Genomic DNA, 25,302 nt, shown 5'->3' with positions numbered 1-25,302 from the left:
CATTGCTCGTGAATCTTGATCAGCATCTGGAATTTGACCCGGTTGACCAGCCGATTGTGACGAGCGAAAGCTGGGTGAGAGGAGAGGTGAACCGTTAACTGCTGGTGGCCTTCGTGACTTCACAGAAGTCTGCAAAGCCTGGAATATCTGAAGACCCAGCGTTTTATTTAGTGACCGGCGCCAATTCGCAGCAAGAGAACAGCGAGATTTCATATATTGCAATTTTTTCCAAAATGGCCGTCACCGCGCAACGCATAATATACTTTATTGCTCTGCCTGAAGTAGTGCCTTGGAAAGTCTCTTGGAAGCTGGCAGCCTGCGGTTCTAAAGACTGTAAGGGTCAGGCGGCGTTCTTGTTTAATGCTAAACCCATATTTTAAGCACGCGTATCGATCAGCGATGCGTTTTTCGGTGACCATACAGTGAATACGTGACTCAATGTTATCGCTTATGTTACTCCGCGTGCTGGTGTTTTGGTACGACTCGGGCACGGAGATCTCGCGTAGCGAAATCCTTTGTTAAAAATCGTTTACGTTTCCTCATTGACGTTTCTGACCAGCCATGTCGTTCAGAGATCCCAGAGGGTAAGCGAAAGCGTTTTTCGTTTCCAGTCGCTCGGTGGCGGTGCCGAATCCAGAGCCGCGCTTACAGAGTCGCGGCATAAAATGGCCACTGATCCGCGCGCGCGGGGCTGTTCGTTCCCGCGGTTGCCCTCCGGTGTCGTGTTTGTTTTGTTGATCCTGTAGTGCGCATTTTGCGTCACGAAGCGCTGAATTTGGTGTCTAGGCTCATCTGCGGTTCCAAGAGTTCGCAGGACGGGGCGTTGCTTCGGGGCGGCACTCGAACCTCCTCCGAAAGCGTCCGAAATAAAATGCGTCGCACGGTTCACCGGCCCGCGCGCGAGTGCATTGCGCTTGCAGTAATGTGAACCGGTTTTGGCGTCCAGGTGCGCTGCTGCTGCTGCTGTCGCGCAGCGTTCCTTCACCGCGCGTTCCTATTGGTCGCTAATCGGCGTTCTCCGCTTACGGCCAAGGGATGCAAGAAACAAAACGGGATCAGTCACCCGCGGCGCCTACGTGAGCGAGTGCGGACTGTGATAAAATTAGGCCTAACTAATCCCGTCACAACAGAGGACATCACGGTCAGTGAATAGTTTTATTTTTACCACTCTGATCGCAATTATTACGGGACATTCGGGTCGGTTTTGGTTTCGTTGCTGGAAGTTGGAGTAGATTCGGCGCTTCTGACGGCGCGAAAACCGTCGGCAAGCCGTTCAGTGCTTGCGGACGCCGTAGCTCTGCCCGCGGTTTGCAGTGAATGTTAAAACTAAGACTGCTTCGGTTTCTCGTTGCAGTAATCCAAGCTGAGCAGCTTAGGTTACTAGTTGAACACTTGCAAAATGCGCAGTCCCTGTCCCTACGAGTCACTGTCGTGAAAGTAACTGGTTTCGGGCTCGGACGAAACTACATGTTTTGTTTTGTTCGTATTTCTGCTAACTTGTACAGTGTGTTTGGTCTAAATTTAAGTAGCAGTGCCTATGTTTGACACCAGTGCCCGTTGGATGCAATCACCCGGTTACAGTGTCGACGCGGCGTTGTAAAAAGCCAGAGGCCGCGATCCTAACGACCTTGAAAGCCTGTTATGATACAGCCATCTTGGAATGCAAATTGAGGTGCTGCTCGCAGTACATTTCCACTTGCGTCTGCCCGACTTTGCATGTGTATCTTAAGCGCGACTTTTTTTAGTGCAGATGTCGATCAACGCAATCTTTGATTTTCACTATGTTGTGTGTCGATCCCGAGCTATTTGCCTGTCAAAGCCGTTGTCAGCAGGCTGTTAGCGAACAGATGTTTACCGTTTCGTTTTGGGTTGCGTCTTGGACGTTGACGGCTGTGAAACGTTCGCTACGTGAACGGTGAACGACAGGAAAGCCTTTGGGTTGAGGCGGGCGATGACCCGGTCGTTTTAAAACAAGTATTCTTATGACGCAACTAGTAGCATTTGGCGCCAAGTCAGTAATTCCGAACACTACGTCGCCAAATTCCCTGGCGGGTTTTGCCAGGGAATTCAGGTGCATATTTTTGTGTGCTACACCGTTTTCACTTTCGGCTGTAGCTGGGCAGCTATTTTGTTGTGATGAAGAAATGCTCAGCTCTAAACCAGAGCTCTTTGATCTTACCAGCTGCATAGGGACCATGTGTTTAGAATACGGCGGTCTGATTGGGCCAAAGTTTGGAGGTTTGCAGATTGTCGCGGCGCCCATGTTCAGTAGCGTTAACTGTTTACAAGTTACAGATTTCGAGATTTTTTATAAACGCACAACCACCTGGTAACAACATCAGTGAAAGAGGCACAGTAACAAGAATTTGCATAAGTCCGAGTGGTAAACTAGGAAGTAAAACGAGGAGGAAAAAAAAAAGTATTCAGAGGAATATGGAAGAGTAAGCCTGGAACGGCACACTAGAGAGGAGTCAATCTCTGTGCCTCGATATATTGCGAAATGAAAGTACCTCAGTAGCTGTCGCTGTTTCTCGCTTCGTACAGTGGTAACCATCCTGTTTCTTCTTTTTTTTTTAAGCGAGTTTCCCAACTGATATAAGAGCTCTGGCTCTATACTAGCTCCCAGTCATCTGTCTCACGTCGCCAACATGCTATGGTGTCTGCAAGCCTGATAACAAGGTGCTCTGATAGTCACTAGCACTTATCATTTAGATGAACGAAGGCTATCATCATCTAGCTTTGGTTTTCGTGTCCTAAATTTCATTCCAATATCATGAACTCATCGCATTGGCCGTCGCTGTGATGCCACGTGTACCAGGCCTGCATGCATCATCTCGGCATAGCTTGTGTATTTCAATCTCATAAAAGCAACCTCTTGCTGAATATTGTGTGTATGTCTGGAAGCACACTGCCGCGGGATACTGAATCAGTGCAAAAACTCCGTCTTTCAGGGCTAAAGCATTGAGCGCGGCATTGTGAGCAGTAAAGCGCAAACCCGTGTCTTGCTCCTGTGCTGGCCTTGATAGGTAGACTTGCTTTACTCCTTGAAGCACCGGTCTGTGCAAGCGCTATCCTGGGAGGCGCACTGAAAAGAGCCAGTTATAACATAAACTGGAAGGATACTGCGGAAAGCTTGTGAGTAAAGGCGAGGAGGAAAGAGAAACGCGAGACTGTATGAAGAATCTACTACCAGTGCTCCCTTCGGCCAAGGGAGCGTAAGTGGAGGTCAAGGGTGTTTATTTCTAAGAGTTGCTTTTAGGTGACGGACACTGTTTTGTTAGTTGCTAAAAAGGTTCATCAGTTCTCTCGTGCAGCTGCAAGTTGCATTGTATGTATGTTCAGATGTGTTTGCCGAGCTTGAGAATCGCGGTATTTCGGCCCATGCTGTTCTGTAGATGTGCAGCTCGAGCACTCGGCAACAACGATGTGGCCAAATTGTCACTGTTTTCTTCTGAGCTGAGGGAAACAAATTTTGTGTATTTGTGTTTAGGCTGCTGGTGAATCTGTCTATAGCATAAGAGAATTAATGAAATTTCCTTTTCCTTTCATTAGTAGAGATGTTAAAATTACCATTTTCTTTTGCCTTATTTGACCTTCAAGGTTTCAGGGCTCTTCAGGACACAAAAACTTATCTTCACAAGCCACAGCCTCGGAAAGCAAACGCAGGCACTGAAACTGGACAAAATATCTGAGCATGTGTCACTGCACTCCAGCGTAAAAGAACATTCTCATTGTGTATGGAAATGGTTGGGGTGGTAGAGCTTTAAAAACAGGGCACTGTCTGTTTCAGAAGCATCAGAATAAGCCCACAATGATCGCTGATGAAACAACTGATGATGAAGGGAGTAGTTGGAGAGGTGCTGATTCCCAGCGGCGCTCCTGCACGTTGCAAGCTGAAAGTCTAAAGTTCCGAGAGCACTCTTTTTTTTTTTTTTCCCCTCTCAGACCTAAGTAATGGCTGCTGTTGACTTCATCATCGCAAGCCAGTGTTGTCCATCCACCTCTTGGCCGTGTACAGTCACAGCCGGAATAGTGCAGAACACGCTTTGGCTATAAAACTTCTTTCGTGCCTTGCCTAGCGAATAGTAAGGGTCGTTTAATAATCATGCAATTAAGTGCCGCCTGCGCGTAAATGCAGCACGTCTTTCCACGTCCTCTCCGCGACGGGAAGGAAGATTCGTAACACCGAAGCATGCGCCATGTTATTCTGGTCGTGCAGCTGTACCTGGGAGCAGTCTGCCCTCATTCTCTGCTTGTTGGTTTCATTTCATTTCATTGATTTCATCCTTAAAGGCCCGAGGGCATTGCATAAGGAGGGGCTACAATTCATATAAAAGAAGCATAAAAAAACGCACAATGAACACACACTACAAACTTCAAAAGCTAAAGACAAAAAAAATATAAAGAAAAAGGATAAAGGGTTTACATGTTCAGTGAAAGCATACAAAGGAAAAAAATTCGCTTGTGGCAGCGAGCACAGATGAAAGTCAGTGATCAATACGTGGTAAAAATGACAAGGAATTCGCTTGTTCTGAAGATGATGGGCGAGTTCTGTACGAAAGGGTTTTGAATGGTTGCATAAAACTATGTCATTAGGTGGCCGTGCACACCTGTGTTACGCTTAGGTAGTCAGCAGGGAGAGAGATTGAGAAACCGGCTTTTCGTCGGTAAACAGGAGAGACAGCATGAACCGGTGGCGTGGCAACAATGATGACGGCATGCGGGGGAGCCTGAAGGGGCGGCAGCCGGGCGAGCGGCTGCGCAAGCCCAAGTGGGACCTGTCGAGGCTGCCCCCCTTCCAGAAGGACTTCTACAAGGAGCACCCCACCACCGCCCACCGGCCCAAGCACGAGGTGGAGGCGTTCCGCAAGCAGCACGACATCACCATCCGCGGCAAGGACGTGCCCAACCCCATTCTGACATTCGAAGAGGCAAACCTGCCGGGTATCTAGTCTTTTCGTCCTCGCTTCCGGCCCACTACGGGTGTCGGTATGGCCCTCGTCAAAAGTATGCAGCCCAAGTGGTTCGCTTGCTAGGCCTGCAGCGCGCCTCGTTATGCGTCCTCAGTGACCGTAATCTCTCAAAACAGGAATGGCTTGGCATCCTCAATCCTCCCAAGCTTTGGACTGCTAGACATGCTAGGGAGCCACGCTAAACAGCTTGGAAGCAAACCCCTTGGGCTGTATACTTTGACGGGGGCTGTGCAACCACTTGTAGCATTGGCCATGCAAGTTTCCTTGTCCCCCTGGTGGCACTTTCACGCAGTAGTCAGATCACCTGTCTCAGATTCTCCAATTTATTCTTTTGAGTGTTCCGTAAAAGACTTGAATTCAGCCGGTGTTTAAATGCAACTTTTATCATGTGTCTAAATGTAATGAACGTATGCTTGACATATACCTTGCCTAGGTATCAGCCACACTGCACATAAGTCCATGATCTTTCTCTTCTCATGCCATGCTATGAGCATTGTTCCCGGCCACTCAAGCAGCTTTCTTCTCCACATGAGCATGCACATTTACATCATTTTAGTGCTGTGCCATCACTCTTTATCTCTCATGGCAGTTCTTGCAGCAAGTGGCATGTATAGCCAGGTGCCCAGTGTGGACTGCAGGCAGCAGAGGCTGTTCGACTTAGCAACTTGGGCTTTACTTGTAGGCATAACTGCATCAGTGGGGTGTGCAGTGGCTGCATTACGGGTGACAATAGAGCCATCTGCCCCAATAGAAGTGTTTCGTGAGTGTTACGTTGCTTCCCATTTCTTTTTCTTCTGCCGCATCTGTCTTTCCTCCTGCCTTTTTTCTTTTCCTGACGCCCGTGCTGTTGTCGGCTGCAGACTTCTGCATGTCGGCAATCCGTCAGGCCCAGTACGCCTCACCGACTCCCATTCAGGCACAGGGTTGGCCGATCGCCCTCAGCGGACGGGACATGGTCGGCATCGCTCAGACCGGTTCGGGCAAGACGCTGGCGGTGAGCTCTCCTCTCTCAGAGCACGAGCGGAGCATGCTTTCGTGCGGTGGCCTTAGACCAGTGGCCACCGTGCTCTTGTTGATGGGGCGTGTGACTGAAGGGTCAGAAACAGGAAAAGGCAAATATTCCTTGCCAGGCACTCAAGTGCTTTTGATTTCCGGGGCATTGGGGCTGTCAGCCCAATACTTCTCTCATGTAGCCGGAGTAGTAGTCTGAGTATTACGATGCAACTCTGTGTACAGCTACAGTTTAGAAGTAAACCATGCCCTATTTTTTTTTCTCTCTCTCTCCCCACAGTACATTCTGCCAGCCATTCTGCACATTAGCCACCAGCCATACCTGGAACGCGGGGATGGCCCTATTGTGAGTGCTTGTTTTTCCACTTGCAGTCTCCTGCTTTGTGTCCGTGCACTGGAGTCCTGTGGAGATGTTGATAATTACAGTACGTGGAGAACAGATTAAGGAAGTTAGGTTCGTGGTTGAAAATGTTTGCCTGTCCGGAAGATGGGACCCCATGTCGAAAGCCTGGCAGTGAAACTTGATCGGTTGTTTGTCGTCGTTTTCATGAACTTGTCTCGCTCGTGACATGCAGTGATGCAGCAGCTTGGGCGCTGTGTTGTCAAATGGTCGGGGTCAGCAGCGCTGGTACTTGTTGTAGCACTAACACTGCTGCGGCAGGTGATACTCTTGGCAAGCAGTACTTTGTGAAGAGAGGATGGGTAACCTTAATTTCTAAGAGCACTGCAGAACATACCAATGCAAGAACATGCGATTCTTTCAGAGCGGCAGCACACGTAAAGCAGTGAAAAAAGGTGCGCAATCAACTATGAACTCATTTTTGCGGGAAGGCTGCTTGCCTCTGGAAGAAGTCCAGGACGAATGATGCATATTTAAACTGCTAGTATGTCTGTGTGTAAGGTTAATTACAAAGGCACAGGCCATGTGGCGTGATACCTGTGGTCGCTAGAATGTCCCGCCCCCTTACCCCGAAAGTGGAGGGGTGGTGCTGAGCCGGCAAACAACGCCCCCCGGTGTGCGTGCGTGTGTGCAGGCCCTGGTGGTGGCCCCCACTCGAGAGCTGGCCCAACAGATCCAGCAGGTGGCGTCGGAGTTTGGCCGGGCGTCCCGCATCCGCAACACCTGCGTCTTTGGCGGAGCCCCCAAGGGACCCCAGATCCGGGACCTCGAGAGGGGTGGGTGCTGCCTCCGTTTGTGTTGTTGCAGTGCCGGTCAACAGCAGAGCGAGTGCGTCTGTGCTACTTGCATTAGACTGCAAGCCCCTTGGCAGTAAACTGCATTGTTTGAACCCTTCCTTTGCTGCCCTAGCGCTCTTGGTACCCTGAGAACTGGCCAAACACTGCCAGGAATGGGCAGGTTTTTTCTACGTGGCTTGCCATGTGCTTACCACGCCCACCAACACCACGAGCCTCCTTGCTGTTTTAAGGCAAAAGCCTTTAAGTGCTCATACTCGCGGCCATGACTGTGCATCTGTTCGTTGCATCTGAAGTGAAAGTCATAACTAGTCATTACTAGTCACAAGTCATGACTAACTAGTCGTTAACCAGCCATAACTAGTTAGTCACTAGTCGTGACTGGTTAGTCATTAACCAGTCATGACTAGTTGGTCATTGCTAGTTAGTCATGGCTAATGACTAATTAGTAATGACTAGCCAATCCAAGTCACAGTAGCAGCCAAAGTTGCATGGCAAGGCTTTCACCTCGCACACTTTAGATCGTCTAGTTATTCACTAGTCATGACTGGTTAGTCATTACTAACCAGTCATGACTAGTCAATTATTAGCCAATAATAACTAGTTAGTCATGGGTATTGACTAGCCAATCCAAGTCACAGTAGCAGCCAAAGTTGCTTTCACCTCGCCCACTTTAGATTGTCAAAGTTCCCCCTGAATTTTTTTAACTGTAGGCTTGCCATCTATTAGTTTTTGTCTTGTTTGTCTCCCCCATGCCTTTCCTCCTTCCCCAGTTGTTGTCCTGGCTACTTAGGCCATATTTCACTGGAAGCGGAATAGGGAAGCACATGTGTACTGTTCGATATCGGCGCACGTTGAAGAGTCCCGAGTTATGTAGATTCGAAGCCCTCCACTATTGCGTCTCTCATAGGCCGTGTGTCGCTTCGGGACGCAGAACCCCTGGAACTTATTTTTGTTGCGTTAATGCAGGAGTGGAAATCTGCATTGCGACCCCTGGCCGCCTGATCGACTTCCTGGAAGCCGGCAAGACGAACCTGCGCCGCTGCACCTACCTGGTGTTGGACGAGGCAGACCGCATGCTCGACATGGGCTTCGAGCCCCAGATCCGCAAGATCGTCGAACAGATCCGGGTGAGCGTCCTCCTCCACCTCTGTGAGCACGCGTGTACCAGGACATCTGTCTGCTTGAGGGGTAATCAATGCTTTCCATCAGGTGGCTGTTCACTAGAGAAAGAAAGTGCTTTGGAGGAGTGTTTGAAGGTTCTTCAGTTTTCTATTGGACATGCCCAGGCTGTGACGGGCACATTGTTCCCCAAGCGGCACAGCTCATCGGCCCAATAATGGAAACGTATTGGCAAAGGCAGGGACCAGAGTGAAATCATCCATTTGCAATGTTGGGACGATTACCCGTGCTGCTTGGGTCAATGGCTACAAGGTTGGCTTCAAACCTGGTTCATTGGCACTGTGCTTACGATTTGCTTCCCACTTGATTGCATCTACTGGGATGGGCTGGTGTCAAACCTGCTTGGCCATTGACCCTTGCGGAATGGTGGCGGAGAGTTAAGCAGCGGAGCTGTGGAAAAGAGAGAGTGAAGCGGTGAATGGCACAGGATGTGCTTTCTAGTGGCTTGCGGAGAGAGCGTGGGGCACTGGACTACCATGGCGGGCAGGGTTGACGGTCTCGAACCCTCATTGTCGGTTAGCTAGTAGTGGATGATTTGTGGGCACAGGCAGAGGGGAGAGAGAGTTGGTTGCAATGCGTCTCTTTCCCGCACACTGCAGCCGGACCGGCAGACGCTCATGTGGAGTGCCACCTGGCCCAAGGAGGTGCGCTCCCTGGCCGAGGACTTCCTCAAGGACTACGTGCAGATCAACATCGGGGCCCTGCAGCTGTGCGCCAACCACCGCATCCTGCAGATCATCGACGTCTGCCAGGAGGCCGAGAAGGACACCAAGTGAGCATCCTGCCATTGGCTGCACTCGTTATTAACTAACTAGCCCCACTGACTTCCTTAGCTTCAGAATGAACGTTTACCAGCGTGGCTCATCACACGATAGAGGGGATGCAGGTCGTGTTCAGTTTGTCGCATCATGCTATACAGTGGAACCTCGTTGAGTTAGCTCTTTTGTTTTTCGTGCTGTCAATGTGTTCCCAGGTAATCCCGTTTCCTGGAAAGTGCATGAAAAAAATTTGCCTAATCCGGGTTGTATTACAAGTTTAGCAACCAATAAAAGCTGCACTAACGCCCCACCGCAGTGGCTCAGTGGTTATGGCGCTCGGCTGCTGGCCCGAAAGACGGGGGTTCGATCCCGGCCGTGGCGGCTGAATTTCGATGAAGGCGAAATTCTAGAGGCCCGTGTCCTGTACGATGTCAGTGCACATTAAAGAACCCCAGGTGGTCGAAATTTCCGGAGCCCTCCACTACGGTGTCCCTCATAGTCTGAGTTGCTTTGGGACGTTAAACCCCAATAAACCAAATCAAAAGCTGCACTAACGCATGGGTAGGTCGAGCCTGGGGACGCATGACAAGCGGTAGTGCAGCAGCAGTTAGCTGCTGAGGCTGCTTCTCCACGGGGCGCACATGCAGTGGGGAGAAGCATCTTAAAGACTCTGCCAGTGCAGTTATGAGAGCAAGTCTAGTCTGCTGGCACGTGCAGCATTCAGCGTCGTGGCTTCTCTGCAGTGCATAACTGCGATGGGGCCAAGCCTTAAAATAACAACAAATGACAGTGACAGTAAGGAGGTTTGAGCTACTTTAGGTGTTGCTGGTCTGGACTGGGTACGTTGTGAAGTTTTCTTTATGCTAACAACGGTGAACATGCAGGTAAAAGTCTACATGCTCTCAAAAGCTTTTCAAAAGAAGACTTGGTGCCTACAAGCATGGACAGGCCTGTTAAGTAAATGGAAGCGTCTACAAAAGGCTTTGTACTTCGTTCTTGAGTGACCTTTAGGTGGTTAAGATGGTACTGTTTGGTGGTTAATACGCTTTTTTTCTCAATTTTTAAAAATCTTATCAACAAGGTTCTGCTGCATATAATACCATCTCATATCATGTTTTGTCATTGGCTTCCTAAGCTACAGTGTGTATTATATTTAGAAGTTTGACGAATTACATATTAGAGGGAATGTTGGTTGTGTTCATTTTATCCACATTCAGAATTATATACAGTATATTCATTGATCATTACTTAAGTGTCATCAGATTTGCGAGGTACTGTACCCCTTAAAGGTATTTGTTGTAAGCTGAAGGGTACATTTTCTTGAGAAATTGTCAAATCAGTGTGCTGCCTCAGTCTAGCACCTCTCAAAAATGCATCAAAACACGCGCCCATTTTGAGTGCCTCCAGATTTCCAAACCTGCGATCATAGCGCAGTCAGTTTGATCTCATTTGAGAGAGCGGTCTGGCTTTCTGTTAAAAAGTGGAATCCTCTGCATCGAACGTAGAAGTGAAACCTGCCTGGTACCGCACTAACTTCACCAGAAGCAGTTCCAAAGTCAGAAGCGGTTGGTCTACAGCACAGACGAATGAGGAGGTGAAACCTGAGCTATGGGTAAACAAAAGGTGAAGGCAGGTTATACTTAGCTGCACAGGCATGGTTATACTTACCCGCAGTCAGCACAGTGCTTTGAAAAACTGTGTGGTTTAGGCTGGACACTCAAGGCGGGAGATGTGGGGTGCAGACTGGGTAGTTAGTTGCCTTACTGTCTTTCATTTCATTTATTGTTTCCTTAAAGGCCCGAGGGCATTACATAAGGGGGGACATGTTGGTTTACGTCGGCGAAAGTGATGGGAACATGCATAAGAATAAGAAACAAACAAAGATACAAACAAACATAACAGGGGTTGTAGTGATGTCAGTGTTTCCCAGCAGGTGATGCATCACTCATTAAAAATATATCAGACAAAGCGTTAGGTGATTAAGTTGGGCATTTTTCGTTTATGGAAGGGTTGTTTAATACTTGGCTCGCAGTTTTCTCAGTTTCACATTTTTCTACGTAGTTCGCGTAACGGCACTCGGCAAAGAGTTTCTGCAAATGTGGGAGTGTCTGGATTGTGACTGGTGCCTTTTTTTTTCTCTCTCTCTCTCTTCCCTCACCCCGCACGCGCGAGCGAGCGGCATTGCGCGTGCGTGGCTCATGCACCCTGGCGCCTGCTTTCGGCGTGACGGCCTGGTCCTCGCACCCGCCTCAACCGTTTTGACGGCCCGAGGGGGTCAGGCGCTGGAGGCGGAATCATCCTTCTACTTCCGGCCCCGTCCCCCTCACTGTGTGCCTCTGGGTGCGAGCCAGTCCGCCACTATAGGCAGTTGTTGTTTTTTTTCCCCTCTCCGCACACTGATTTTTGTTCATTTCTCAAGGGGGGCACTCCGGCTCGGTTGAGTTAGTTTCACTCCCCTTGCTCTGAGAAAGAGCCACGGTTCTTTCTTCCCTCTGAATTTACAAAGCAGTTAGGGTTTCTGGCGTACAGCGTGCAGTTCTTGCACTGCCCTTGAAGCAGTTTCAAACATCACGTGATTAGTGGCAGTGGAACCCAAGGTCTTAGTGTTGCTGGTGCAGACAAGGCCGCATTGAGCCAAAGGAAAGGAATAAAATTGCGCAAAGGGATTGAAGAAGAAAACGCAAGAGACGCAAGGACAGTCCTCATGTCTCTTGCGTTTTCTTCTTCGATCCGTTTGCGCAGTTTTATTCCTTTAATTGCTGTTATGAACCAACTCGCCCAGACGAAAGTGCTTACTCAACCAAAGAGGATGCCAAAGATCCCCACTCAGTGGCATTGTGCAGTAGGAGTTCAGTGTGTTGGACAGTCAAGCCACATAGAAGCACAGATACAGCACTTGGCGTTGACAGTATGCTAGCGGAGTTGGTTCTTCTAGATTTCCGTCGCCTAGCTAGATTTTACCACTTATTGCTGCGTCACCTGAGCCCATCACTCCAGTGGCCATTTGCAGCAGTGACTTGTGCCAGTTTTCACTGTTGGGTTTCACTGCTTGCATCGGAGGCTGTCTTCCACATCAGTTACGGCATAACTTTAGCAGCGCATGAAGTGAAATTCAACTGTGACGGAAATGCAGCTCCAGTTAAGGAAAGCATGCAGGCCGTACCGAACTGGCCATTTCTCTGCGCAGTTAACTGATGGCTGTTATGGGCTTGGGCAGTTCAGGAGTGACTTGTTGTGGGAGTGCTCTCCTTGACGTAATTTCCAACTCCGTGACTGCGTGGTCTGCAATGTGCCTTGGGAGAGGCACATCGTTAATTACCCCCTCGCTTCGTCGCCATCGGGTCTTCGTCCGGGTCATGACCTAGCTGTTGCTCTTTCCAGGCTCTTCAAGCTGCTGCAGGAAATTATGAACGAGCGCGAGAACAAGGTGCGTCTGTGAGCGGCAGGTCGGGCTCCGAACTCCGCCAACTTTTCTTTTATTACCATTATTCCTTCTTCTTTTCCTTCTTTCTACTGTTTTAAGATTCTTGTCTCCTCTTTCTTTTTTTATTTAATTATCCTCTTGTCATTTGCTTTTTCCTGAAAATGGAACACTGGCACCGAGATTTGGTCTTCTGGAAATAGCTGTGGTGGTGCACCATTTCTAGTCGGTCCACTGGCTATTTTTAGAAATCCAAAGTGAGCACGGGTGAGGCCTTAGTTGCTCATCTAGGAAAGTTTTTTGTTTGCACAGTAATATTTGCGAAATTCATTTGAATTAAACCACAGGATTAGCTTTCAGCTCTGTTCCGTGGCCTCTGTGATAGTTAGAGGTTAAGCTTGCCTGCATGTTCTCGTTCTGTAGGCCTCTTGCGCATTAACTAAGTCCTGTACATGCTGGGGTTTATCACAGGGACATTAAAGCATAGGTGAAGTGTGTTTCGTCTTGGCCATAAATGTTAACATACTGCAATGAATTGACAGAGCGAGCCAAAAACACCATGGCATGCTCTTAGCACCCTCAGTGGAACTCCGTGGGGTGGAGTGGGCAAGGCTGTCCTGTCAAAATTGCTGCATGCATGGCGACATGGTGCCAGTGTTCGGCCTTTCTCTGTCCTTGTAGCCGCGGGAGGCAGCGAGAATCGTGGGGGAGGGGGAGCCAAAGGCACTCGGGGGTCGCTTGCCAGTTTTCTTTCCGCAACCGAGAACGTCCGTCGTCGCAATGGCCAGCACGTCCGCAATCGACCACCCCCCTCCCCAGCGCTTCCGTTCGGTCCAGCGAGCTTCAACGACCACGCTCTCGTGCGCCGCGGGGCAGTTGGCGGTGTTGCCCTGTCTGTCAGGGCTGCCTTGGCAGTTACGAATGTACAGTTTGCCGCTTCGTGAAGTTTGTTTGCAGGCTTTGTGGAATTGGCGTATTGTATTGGATTTGTGAACTGTCATAGCTATCAGATCAGAAAGAGCCGTGTAAGCAAAGAAGTCGAGGCGTCTTTGCAAGGACTGATGGCGTCCTGGCAATAAAAACTATTCTTCAGAACATGGCGGTCACATGGATATTGGTGAACTGTTTGTTATGCAAGGTGATCTGGGAACAAGGCAGCTGGTACAGTCGTGACACTTCACAGTCGTATAATGGATCATGGCACTAAAACAAGACAGCACAACATAAGCGGGATGTCCTTTTGTGGGAATATATACCGGCGATAGTCGCGTCGCAAACCCAGTTGCCGAAGAATGTTCAGCGCCGGCCGAAATTTAGGGGGGGTGAAGCCCTGCCCCGTGGCAACGTGAGCCCGCCAAGAGAGAGAGCAGGAGAATGCGCGTCGAGTCTCGTGCTGCAGTTTTCGTGAGCGCTCCCCCCTGTCACGTTGCAGACCATAATATTTGCCGAGACCAAGCGTAAGGTGGACGAGTTGACGCGCAGGATGAGACGCGACGGTTGGCCGGCCATGTGCATCCACGGAGACAAGTCTCAGCCCGAGAGAGATTGGGTGCTCGGAGGTGAGTTCGCCCCCCCATCATCGTCCACCGGCCTGCCCGTCATTGATCTCTCCACCCAACTTGCCCGCCCAGTTGCATTTTATGTGTTAAAGGGCAACTGAAACGGTTTTAGAATTAGATGAGTTTAAGGTTGCCAAATGTACAAAATGTGCAGGTAAAGCCTGTGAATTCTTTTTGCTCTAGCGTTTGAAATGGTGGCGTAATCGCCGAATAAAGTCATTGTCGGCGTTCAGCTTCTCTGAAGTGCACAGCGACGGGCAGAGGCCCCGATAATGACGTCACGTATGACGGCACTGCGTTTCCAGTGAAGAAACGGTTATTCCATGAAAGAAAACCGACGCCATCGAAGGTGAAGCTCGCGATGCATTGTTCGGCGCCATCTGACGATGCACAGCAGCAAGCATGTGTAAACCGCGAACATCTGAAATTTCGGCAACAATGACGTCACTGCCGAGTTTCCTCGCACTCCTCCAACGTAGTGAGGAGAAGCCTAAACATAGTCGCGGTTTTAATCGACGATTATGTCACCATTTTAAATGCTACTGCAAAAATACTTTGCATGGTTTATCTAGAAGCTTGATAGATTAAAATTCTTGAATAACCTCGAATTATCAAAAAACCGTTTCAGCTTCCCTTTAAAAGCTTCAGGTAAACGCATGATCGGCGCATTCTTCTAGAAAAAGCATTTAAGGCAAGTTTGTCAAGCCGTACAGCACTGACGTTGCAAGCAGAACAGCTGGGCAAAGAGGCCCGTTCTTTGATGGCACAGTGTTGCCTGGAGCCTTCTCTAACCAGCTGCCTTGCGTTATTCGGGCGAGCTTGTGTGGACAGATCAGTGGTGGTTGCCTTCTGCTGCAAAGGAAGCACTGTCAGCGCAAGGCATTGTCAACTGGCACCTGCTTCAGCGGCTACCTGTGCAAGAAGGACAGCATGTCTGCACGATGGTCCTCTTTTGTTTTGGTTTTTCCTCCTTGTTCATCTTGCATGTCAGCTGCAGTACATGACTTGATATCAGTGGCTTTCGTGAGGAAGGTGTTTGAACACAGTACCCGGAATTGGCAAAATTAGCATGATGCACGAGATGTGACGAGTGTGTCGGTGCTCGGGAAGCATATTAGTAGTTTCTTCGATGTTCAGTATGTCTTGTTTAGTCGGTTATACAAGTAGTAGAAGTATTGCGGTGTAGCCTGATAATTGTCTGCATGGCAGGGCAGTAGCAGCAGGCTTACGAGGTATATTATTCACACCGTCAGTGTCTAAGATGTCATGTTTTCTCGCGAACAGAGTTCCGAAGTGGAAAGTCTCCGATCTTGGTCGCCACTGATGTTGCCGCCAGAGGATTGGGTGAGTAGTCTCAGCAGGATGGGTGAAAACTGCAGGCGTGCATTCCTGTAGTGGGGAGGCTTCGGGATTTCATGGGTCTAATGCTCCACAACACGTGAAACTGCGTCCTCACGTCCAAACACAACATGAAGACTGCAGGCTCTTAAGATGGATGCCGCGAGAGATGCCAAAGTGTGGCGGACAAAGGCGGGGTTGGCGACGTGGCCGCGGAGCGGATTGGTCGGGCTCTCGCAAGATGCTGCCGCTGGCAGCGCGGAGGCTGTTGATTCAGGGGCTTAGGCCTCATTTTGTCTGTGTGTGGCTTCCCATTGGCAGGCACACACTGCTGTTGTGTGGCCATTAATGTATTAACGTCACTGGGCGGGGTTCATTGTCTTAATTGTCGTTGCCGCGTGTGGTGGGCGGGGCTTCTTCCTCCCCGTGGTGGTTTCGAAAAAAGCGGCTCCTGTTCTTGTCTCTTCTCTCTTTCAGAGGCACCACCGTAAACAGAAGCGAGCGAGCGAGACGGAGAGGGTCTCGCATTGTGCAAAATGGTGCCTCTGTGTCGGTACGACCGCGGGCGCGCGCACTTGAACTCGAGACGATCACGGAGCACGCCCCCCGCCGCTGCCCCCTGGTGGCGTTGCGGGGAGACTCGGAGGAAGGACGCCGCTGCCGCTTGTCACATGGGCGGGGCCTGGCCCGGCCGGCCGCTCTGCACTTAAGAAAAAAAAGAAAAAATAAGGCCCGCGAAAACCCCACCGCCCGAAGGAGGCCGAGGGCGCCGCCGCCGCCGTCTTGAAGCGAGGAGGGGGGCGGCGCTTCGCCCTCGCCCCTTGGCCACACGAGGACGTTGGCCCCACACTGCGGTGGGCGGGGCCGCGCCCCGGACCGCCCCCGGCATTCTCGCCCGCCTCCTCATGTGGGGGGTAGGGCCAACTGCACTGGCCCGACACCAGAGCAGGCCTTGACAACGGGGGCCTTTATGGGCCCGGCTCCAAGGAAGCAGCTTCAGAGAGGCCTTCGGCGGAGAACTAGAAAACCATCGCACCTGCTTAGCAGAGGATCCTTGAAGCGAAGGCACGATGCTGCGTTTCTCCCTAATGCTTGACCATACAGCCTGCTAGAGTTGTTAGGCCATCACTTACGAGAACAGCGCTCGATAGGGGACTTGGCTTATCTGTGTTGCCATCCGAAAGGTGTGCTTACCTGTGGTTTTCGGCGAGGCAAACCAGCGCGCTCATTACGAGGGAGAGGTTGGCATTGCGTGCGTGCGTTGGCTGGCAGCGGTGAGGTGTGGAGAGAGTGTGGCGGCGTAGAGGCGAGCGAAAAACGGAGGGGCAGCCCCCAGAAAAGGGGCATCCTGCTCCCACGAGGCCAGGCCCCGCCTGCTGCCGCAACCCGACAGTGTTGGGTAGGGGCACGCACCACGGCCGGCGTCACCCAAGCCCCCCCGCCACTGGTGTCGAGTTGGCGCAAAGGCGTTGGTACCCCGCCTCGTCTGTGTGGCGGGTGCCTCTCCACCATTCTCCAGACTGCCTCCTTCGCACGCTGAGGACGGAAGGAAACCACAGGTAATGACGATCTGGGCCTCTCGGCTGGGCCCTACCCGGCCACAGTCATAGGCCAGCGCACGAGTGCTTTCTAGAGTTGGCGTAACGCACTGACAGGAGGGTAGGGTGGTGTCATAGTTTTGACTGCCCGTGACGCAGTATTAGAGGCTTCCGTTTTTACAGAGAGTTAATTTTTTTGGTCCAAGGCTTAACTGATCTCGTAAACTAACTAGGTCCTTAGTTATGCTGGGCAGTGTTCTTATTTACTGTCTTCATGATGCAGTGAGGCAGTCGTATCAAAGACGCTGTTAATGAGGGAAACACTGGGTGAGAATTCGAAATGAGAAATCTCTACAGTTGAATACAACTCAAGAACTAAGGACCCCCTTCCAGCCAGCGGCGTCGGCCGATTCTCATGGCCCTGCTAGTGTGACAATGCAGGGAGTGGCCGATGAAAAGGCATAGTCCCCTTCCTGCATTGTCCGCCACTCCCTGCATTGTCACACTAGCAGGTTCGTGAGAATCGGCCGACGCCACTGGCTGGAGGAGGGTCCTATGACGGAGAAAAGCCGCTGCGTTCTTGAGTTGTATCCAAATAGTTGTGGTTGCTACCCCGAGCGGAGCAGCACATCAGGCACATAAATGTTTAGCCGCCGATTTTCCAGAGTGGTTGTTTTATACAGAATTTCCAGCAAAGATCTTGGCTTTTGGGATGGTACTTAGCAGAGGTTCTCTCAGATCATGAATGGCAGTTTAGCAATACCCCTCAAGAGAAAAGTATACAACAGCTGTATCTTACCGGTACTCACCTATGGGGCAGAAACGTGGAGGCTAACAAAGAGGGTTCAGCTTAAGTTAAAGATATACGCAGCGAGCTATGGAAAGGAAAATGATGGGTGTAACGTTGAGAGATCGAAAGAGGGCGGAGTGGGTGAGGGAACAAACGGGCATTAATTATATCCAAGTTGAAATCAAGAGGAAGAAGTGGGCTTGAGTAGGGCATGTAATGCGAAGGCAAGATAACCGCTGGTCCTTAAGGGTAACCGTGTGGATTCCAAGAGAAGGCAAACGTAGCAGGGGACGGCAGAAAGTTAGGTGGGCGGATGAGATTAGGAAGTTCGCGGGGATACGGTGGCTGCAACTGGCAAAGGATGGGGTCAGTTGGAGAGACATGGGAGAGGCCTTTTCCCTGCAGTGGGCGTAGTCAGGCTGATGATGATGATGATTAGCAGAAAGTTTTGCCGCAACATTCTTGGGTGTGTAGTCAGTGGAGAAGGCTTTCCCAGCATTCGCTTTTGCGATTTCAAGAGTTATATTTGACTTGGCTGCATGAGGTTATACTGTTGGCTTATTTATTTACAGATATCTAGCATGGAAGGTAACTCTACCTGTGAAAAAAAAATGCGTTTTGTAGCTACTGGGCAGGTACTGATTTCCAAGGTCATTCTTTCTAGAGAAAAACTGATTTAAAGGCTTGTACACCTCATCAGTGAGTTGGATACCTTTCTCGGCTGTCTGACGTGGCTTGAGTACTGGTTCAGTTTTCGCTTCCCTGGGAAAAAAAAAAAGTTTGGAATGCACAGAGTAGCTTACAGCTAGCACGAGCTGTAACCGCCTCGGACTGATTCAGTGAAGAAAGTTATATGGTGGGGAAATGCGCAGGTTGAGAAGTAGTGAAACTCTTAAAAAGTAGCTTCCATGCGCCTGTCTGTTAGGACTCTCAGAGACAGCCTTGTCAAACCTTCGTGAACTTAATGGGAATGGTTTGTAAACAGCCTCTGCAGTGGTCCATTGGCTGTTCAAGCATTAGCATGAATCTTGTGTAACGGGCCGCTCAGCAAAGTAGTATGGCTTTGTGTTAGTGTTGCTGTCTGCTGTTTGCTTTTGCGGTCATCATAGAAATGGACTTCAAGAGGCAAGGATCCTTTTTTTTTTGGCAGGCCGACACTTGCATTGGATGTGTCACTGCTGTGACTACTGCCCTAGCTCTGTCAGAGGCAACTTCCTTTGCAGAACAAGAGAGCTGCGAGAGGCATGGAAAAGAGCGCTATTGGAACATGAGAGTAACTCACCTGTGTTCGTTAGCGTTGAAAAGTCGTAGTCATAGCACGGTGTCATAGCTAGTCGTGGCGTGCTTGGCAGCCTATTGGTGTGCAAGTATTAAGTTTTCTTAACCTTTAGTAAAAATTTTGGTACAAACTGAAGGTGCTTTTTGAGGCTAGTGCAGAGCCCAGGAAACATTGCTGTTTGAAAACCTCGTAGAGTGAAGTATGCGCTTTGATAGGTAGCCTCCTTTTCTTGTCTGTAGTCTTGAAAACTAATTTATTAACTAGTTACTTTTTCTTAAGTCATCAGTAAAGCAATTGTGGAATTGCTGTTAAAATTCTAAAAAAAACGCGAAAATTTCCATACCTAGCACCATTGTTTAGCTTACCCAATCCTGGTTCAAACAGGCTCACACTACCAGATTCTACTCATGCATATTCAGGAGCAGCATTTCTTGATGGCTGTCATGAAGCAATGCTCAAGGTTGTAATTCGTTGAATGAGAATGCCTATGTTTACTTACTCCGGTATTAGTGAGCTACAGCAAACTATCGATTGGCAATCATTGAATACCAACTGCCTGCAGTTGACGCTTCATGTCTAGGAGAATGTGATACGGTGTAGTCTAACGTTTGAAAAACAAGACCACCATGCATTCTTGTTCTAATAGTCTTATCTGTATTCACTGATAATAGCGCTTGTGCACTGCCTAATATTAAGCAGCTTCAGTTCAGATTAAAAATTGCAGGGATGACTGTGTCACTTGTGAACTAAAACAGGAGGTGATATGCAGATGTCGTATATGCGGTGGTGTGAATCGTTATTGGAGGCACCATGCCACCTAAGTAGCGAGCATATTCGAGCTACACCAGCTAGTACTGGTCCTTTGGACAGTGTTTTATGTTGCTCAGCATAGCTCGCGAGTAGATTCATGCAGTTTACTGTGGCTAGAGCTCTTCGGGCTCAAGAAACCTAAGCGTGACCACTAGTTTGTCTTGGCTTTTGTTGAAACTGCCATGTTTATGTAGTTACGCTAATCACATCAGCTGAAGTTGACTGCCTCCAATATTGTTTTGTTGCTGCTGCTACGCTGATCATCACTTTTTCAGAGACAAAACTTGTACAGTGGTCACCTGAGATATTGATAGAAAATGCGCTGGAAGCTTGGGCTGTAGTCCTAGATCGCTGTTGCCGAGTTGTAACTTAAAATTCTCAGAGGAGCACGTTGTCTGAGGTAAGTTGTCAGTGGACACTTTTCAGCCTCTTGTGTAATGTGGGGACTGGATTCTTATAGGGACAAACATGCAAGCTTGAAAAAAATTTTATCATGTCATGTCTTTAAAGGGCAGAAACCTCTTGCTACTTGCAAATAGTAGCCCAGGTGAAATTACTATGCACTTACGTGTGAATTTGGCCATAGTATAGCCAGTCGGTGGTAGGTAGTTATGTTAGCGGCACAAACTCGGACAGCATTGGTCGTCCCTGCAAGTCTCTCTTCCGCGTCACTGAAACGTCTTGGAGCGTTTGGTGGTTTAAAAAAATGCTTCTTCTGTATATCACCCTTACAAGTAAGCCCTATTTTCATAATGCGAAGCAGTCATTTTCTTCCGTTATCCCTCTATGGCAGCACCTTTCATGGCCTGTTCCGTTGAACTTGAGGGCACTAATACTGAGCTGCGTTTACATAGAGGAGGCCGTTTGTACGGATTGAGTTCGCAGATCTTGGCCACAAGACTTAAAAGTTGCAGCTTTAGGTCTTCGTACACTGAACTTAAGCACAATTCTACACAGCCTTACAGCAAGCCGCATCTTCGCTGCAATAGCATGTGCCGCTAAATCAGGGAGGTTGCTGATCTTCCACCTCCCCCCCCCCCCCCCCCCCCTTCCACTCCTTTTCCCCCCTCTTTCCTGGCCGTGCTGATGAATGGCAGACGTGGACGACATCAAGTTTGTCATCAACTATGACTACCCCAACTGCTCGGAAGACTACGTGCACCGCATTGGGCGGACAGCGCGCTCCAACAAGACGGGCACGGCCTACACCTTCTTCACGCCGGGCAACTCCAAGCAGGCCCAGGAACTCATCTCCGTACTCAAGGAGGCCAACCAGGTGGTAAACCCCAAGCTGTACGAGATGCTCGAGATGTCCCGCTCCTACGGAGGACGTGGGGGTGAGTTGTGCCCGTCTCCTAGTACTCTACCCTCCTTCAGTGTGCTGTATCATGTCAGATAGTGACAGCTTATCCGGATCATGAGAGGGAGATAACTAGAAGAATAAGAATGGGGTGGAGCGCATATGGCAGGTTCTCTCAGATCATGAATGGCAGTTTACCAATATCCCTCAAGAGAAAAGTATACAACAGCTGCATCTTACCGGTACTCACCTATGGGGCAGAAACGTGGAGGCTAACAAAGAGGGTTCAGCTTAGGTTAAGGACAACGCAGCGAGCTATGGAAAGAAAAATGTTAGGTGTAACGTTAAGAGATCGGAAGCGGGCGGAGTGGGTGAGGGAACAAAAGTCGGTTAATGACATCCTATAGTTGAAATCAAGAGGAAGAAGTGGGCTTGGGCAGGGCATGTAATGCGAAGGCAAGATAACCGCTGGTCCTTAAGGGTAACGGAGTGGATTCCAAGACAACGCAAGTGTAGCGGGGGCGGCAGAGACTTAGGTGGGCGGATGAAATTAAGAAGTTTGCGGGGATACAGTGGCCACCGCTTGCTCAGGACAGGGTTAATTGGAGAGATATGGCAGACGCCTTTGCCCTGCAGTGGGCGTAGTCAGGCTGATGATGATGATCATCATCATCATGTTTAGGCAAAGCCTTCAAGAACTAAAACAAGCTTTATCTTCCTCGGTGACACATCCTAACAGTGATGACTACAAGCAATCAATGTCACCATCTAATGCAGCATATTGTAATCATGCACCAATACAATATATGCAGCTGCACTGAATTACTGTGGTCTTGCTTTAAGTTGGGATTTGCACCTGAAATGTCAGGTGTTGTAATGTGTAACAAATTACTGCTGGAACCACCAAGTAAACTAAGATGTACAATGCTCCTTAAGAAAGCTGGCTATGACTGGCAGCCAGTTTCGCAGTAACCAACAGCTGCGTTCGTTAACTGTGCTTGTGCAAAGTCTGTTTTGCAGGCCAAAGCTTAGCTGGTGTTAAAGTACACATCGTTTCCTCCATATAACAAAACATTCAACTTTGCCCAGAAAAGATTCGTGCAGAGCATCGGCTCTCTTGTCTAAACCTTGGAGCTGAAGAAAAATAACCGTTTTGAAAAATGCGGAAAAAACTATATTTATGTGCTAACATCCGGGATGTGGCTAGATGAGAGATCTTATATGTTTGCCCCTTGTTGAGTGCAAGTACTATAGTATGTTGAGCCACTCAGCTGTGCATTTGCAAGAGTCAGAATTGGTTGTCTGGCCCCATGGTTGATGAGAGGTAAGGGAGTGATACATATAAGCCTCATTCTGAAGTGCTATAGTTTGCTTGCAGCACCAGGGGTTATATGGAACCATATTGAACCTGGCAAAGGCATAGATAGGTGATCAGTTGCTGTACAACTTCCAGTGCTTGCTAAGGTGTTGTGCCACTAGTCTTACTGACGCAATTTATTGCCTCTCCTCGTTGCAGGGCGCAACCGCTGGCGCACCTCAGGCGGCGGAGGTCGCCGCAACGACGACTACGACGACGACCATCGGCGCAACCGTTACGCCACCGGTGCCAATGCCTACAACCCGGGCAACAATGACTACACGACCTCCAACAACTCGGACCTGCCCAACAGCAACTACGGATACGGCATTTCGACCACCAGCCAGTCATCGCACCACTCGTCATCGGGCACCAACTCGGCGCCCACGGCGAGCATGGCACAGATGTCGGGTGGCGGCGGCGGCGGCTCTGGGACAATGATGGCAATGACACCCATGGGACACATGGCCCCAATGACGCCAATGATGGGACAGATGGGGCACATGATGCCCGTCATGCACATGGCCAATGGCCAGTCGTACATGATGGCACCCATGGGACAGCAGGGCATGCCACAGCAGGGTGGACAGCAGCAGCAGCAGCAGCACTCGGGGCAGCAGCAGCAGCTTCCCCATGGACTGTTGGCCCCACCGCCCCCTCCCCCACCACCACCGGGCGTCAATGGCGCATGGTAGACACCTCCGCGCTGGCTACACCAACATTTTAGTTTTTTTTTTTTTTACCTCCCAGTTTTTAGATGTACAGGCGAAATTTGCGAGAGCTGTGGTGGCTCTGGTTCTTTGCGCTGTTTATTTGCAGAGAGAACGGTGCACTTCCGTTTAATGATGCGTCGTGCATTCCGTGAAACGGTGCACTTCCGTTCAATGATGCATCGTGCATTCTGCGAAATTCAGACATGTTCGTGAGCATGTGAGAGGTGCTCATAAGTTGCTGTCCTTGCACGGATAGCCGTCTGCCCTGGAGCTCCTTTTTTATATCTTTTTAGGGAACTGGGACTGGAAAGTAAGACTTCAGTCCTGCGACTCCTGTAAAGGGTCAGCGGTTTGTGAGGGACAACTTTGACTTTGTAACGTCGGCAACTTGCACCGGTAGGAAAACAGCCCTTCGAATGTTGCAGCGGTCACAGGAGCATCTGTGCCGGAGTGCCCAGACAGTCGCTGTGCTGCCCTACCTTGGTTCAGCAATGCAGCCAGCTTGAGATGGCGAACAAGCCGTTGCTGCTTTCCATTTCTTGTGAATGTTACTTTGCAGCACCTACTTTATGTCTCGAAACAAACTGGGCACAAAAAGTCTGTTGCCGACAGTTCCTTGCATTGCACATAGCGTTTTTGCTTTCTCTTATTTATATAGTAGTGCATGGACTGCGAGCTGAATGTTTTTTTTTTTTGCAATAAGATGGCGAAGGAATCGTGAAACCCTATTTGAAAGCACCTGTTGGACGAAGACAAGTCCCCTTGTTGAAATGTTGGCTCAAGCAACCTGAGGTTTTCCCCTCCCTTGTTCATTTTGTGATCGCCAAGGACCATCTACCACACCCTCTCTCTACTGTTGGACTTTTAGCAAGACAAGACAGCCAATTGTCCGATCACAGTTGCTGGAAGTGCTGCAACTGATTGTTCTTGTCAGTGGCACTTTATCTTGAATGCCGAGAGATTCAGGAGAAGAGGCATGTTTTTGTGTTTTTTGTTATTTTAAATTAGCGCTGGAGAGGCACTTTTTAATCTTATTTGCCTCATCTGCCATGCATGTCTGAAGTTTGCTTCAGCCTGAAGCTTTGACTTGCTCGACTCTGTGACAATACATTTATACAAGCTGTTTATGAACTTGGCCAGAGGTTTGCTAGTTCAGTCGTTTTTTTTTTTGTGCGTGTGTGTGTAGGCAAGTGGTACCTAGTTCTGAAATTTTTCATGGCATAAAATCATGCCTCTACTGTCTTCAGCATTGTTTTTTTTTTCATTATTTTCGTACATTTGCAGTATATGTTAATGATAACTCGAGTGCTGCTGTATGCATGCAAGGGCGTGGGAGCAGTGACGACAGTCTATTGCTTTTGAACAGCACCTGTAATTACTGTATTTTTGTTGCATACAGTTTTACTCTTGGAACTTCTCATTTCGGAATATGCCACGTTTTCTTTGCTAGGCTGGTTAGCTTTAGCTGAGCTGAGCATTATCATTGTTGGTCAGAAATGTAAAAATTGTCGTGCCACTAAAACCCACCAGCTCGTACAACTTGGCTTTGGCATCTCTCACCGTACGGGCCATCACCGCCACCAAACCTTTGTTCATCTTTTCACATTGTGGCCACATGTTCTGTATGCATTGGCCGCGTAGATTTTCATTTCAGTGCTTCACCACGAGTACCTTGAAGTTTGCGTTCAAAAAGTGACCATATGTATCGCAATATGCCCCCTGGATTCATCTTTGTCATATTCAAAGATTTGTCATAAATGGAAGCCCCATGGACATATGCTGCGCCCTGTAACCTCTTTTATCACCTGTGGCATCGATGCCGAAATAAAACTTCTGTGGTGAAAACCATCTGCATTGTTTTCTTGTGCAAAGATCTGCAAATGACATCCACGTGGTCAAGCATGCAGGCATGCATGCACTCGCATATCTCGTAGAACCCAGAAATCTAACCTTAAGTTAAACTTCAATTCTGCCAAGCAGTTGAAGCCATCGAAGCCACAAGGACGGATACAAACGTGTACAGCAGTGACTTATTGAGATGGTGCAGGTGCAAGAAAAATGCTGGTGTGTGCACAATGC

At 49.3% G+C, this 25,302-nt stretch overlaps 1 protein-coding gene across 2 annotated transcripts; it reads left to right on the top strand.

The window, feature by feature from the left end:
* Positions 1–440: 440 nt before the first annotated feature.
* Positions 441–25,068, top strand: LOC149347390 (putative ATP-dependent RNA helicase DDX5). 2 transcript variants are annotated; one of them, XM_089587039.1, is made up of 12 exons: positions 441–584; positions 4,676–4,944; positions 5,834–5,967; positions 6,265–6,330; positions 7,019–7,160; positions 8,148–8,308; positions 8,960–9,132; positions 12,500–12,545; positions 13,972–14,098; positions 15,383–15,442; positions 20,951–21,190; positions 22,670–25,068. In XM_089587039.1, the coding sequence occupies exons 1-12, from the start codon at positions 562–564 to the stop codon at positions 23,203–23,205; spliced, it is 1,977 nt and encodes a 658-aa protein (XP_089443165.1). In that variant the 5' UTR covers positions 441–561; the 3' UTR covers positions 23,206–25,068. The 2 variants fall into 2 exon arrangements, with proteins under 2 accessions (XP_089443165.1, XP_089443166.1); XM_089587040.1 differs by lacking the exon at positions 441–584 and adding an exon at positions 998–1,141.
* Positions 25,069–25,302: the final 234 nt, after the last annotated feature.

This window comes from Amblyomma mixtum, chromosome 4, assembly GCF_055824585.1.
Source record: "Amblyomma mixtum isolate Tamu chromosome 4, ASM5582458v1, whole genome shotgun sequence".
In the NCBI taxonomy this organism is placed as follows: Eukaryota; Metazoa; Arthropoda; class Arachnida; order Ixodida; family Ixodidae; genus Amblyomma; species Amblyomma mixtum.
The sequence above is the reverse complement of the archived record's forward strand: the minus strand, read 5'-3'. Positions and strand labels throughout refer to the sequence as shown.

Bases quoted from the DNA above. Each gene is read 5' to 3' on its own strand.
- LOC149347390 (XM_089587039.1), top strand. From the start codon at position 562: ATGTCGTTCAGAGATCCCAGAGG. The intron at 12,546-13,971 runs GTGCGTCTGTGA...GTCACGTTGCAG, and splicing joins TGAACGAGCGCGAGAACAAG to ACCATAATATTTGCCGAGAC. The intron at 21,191-22,669 runs GTGAGTTGTGCC...TCCTCGTTGCAG, and splicing joins CTCCTACGGAGGACGTGGGG to GGCGCAACCGCTGGCGCACC.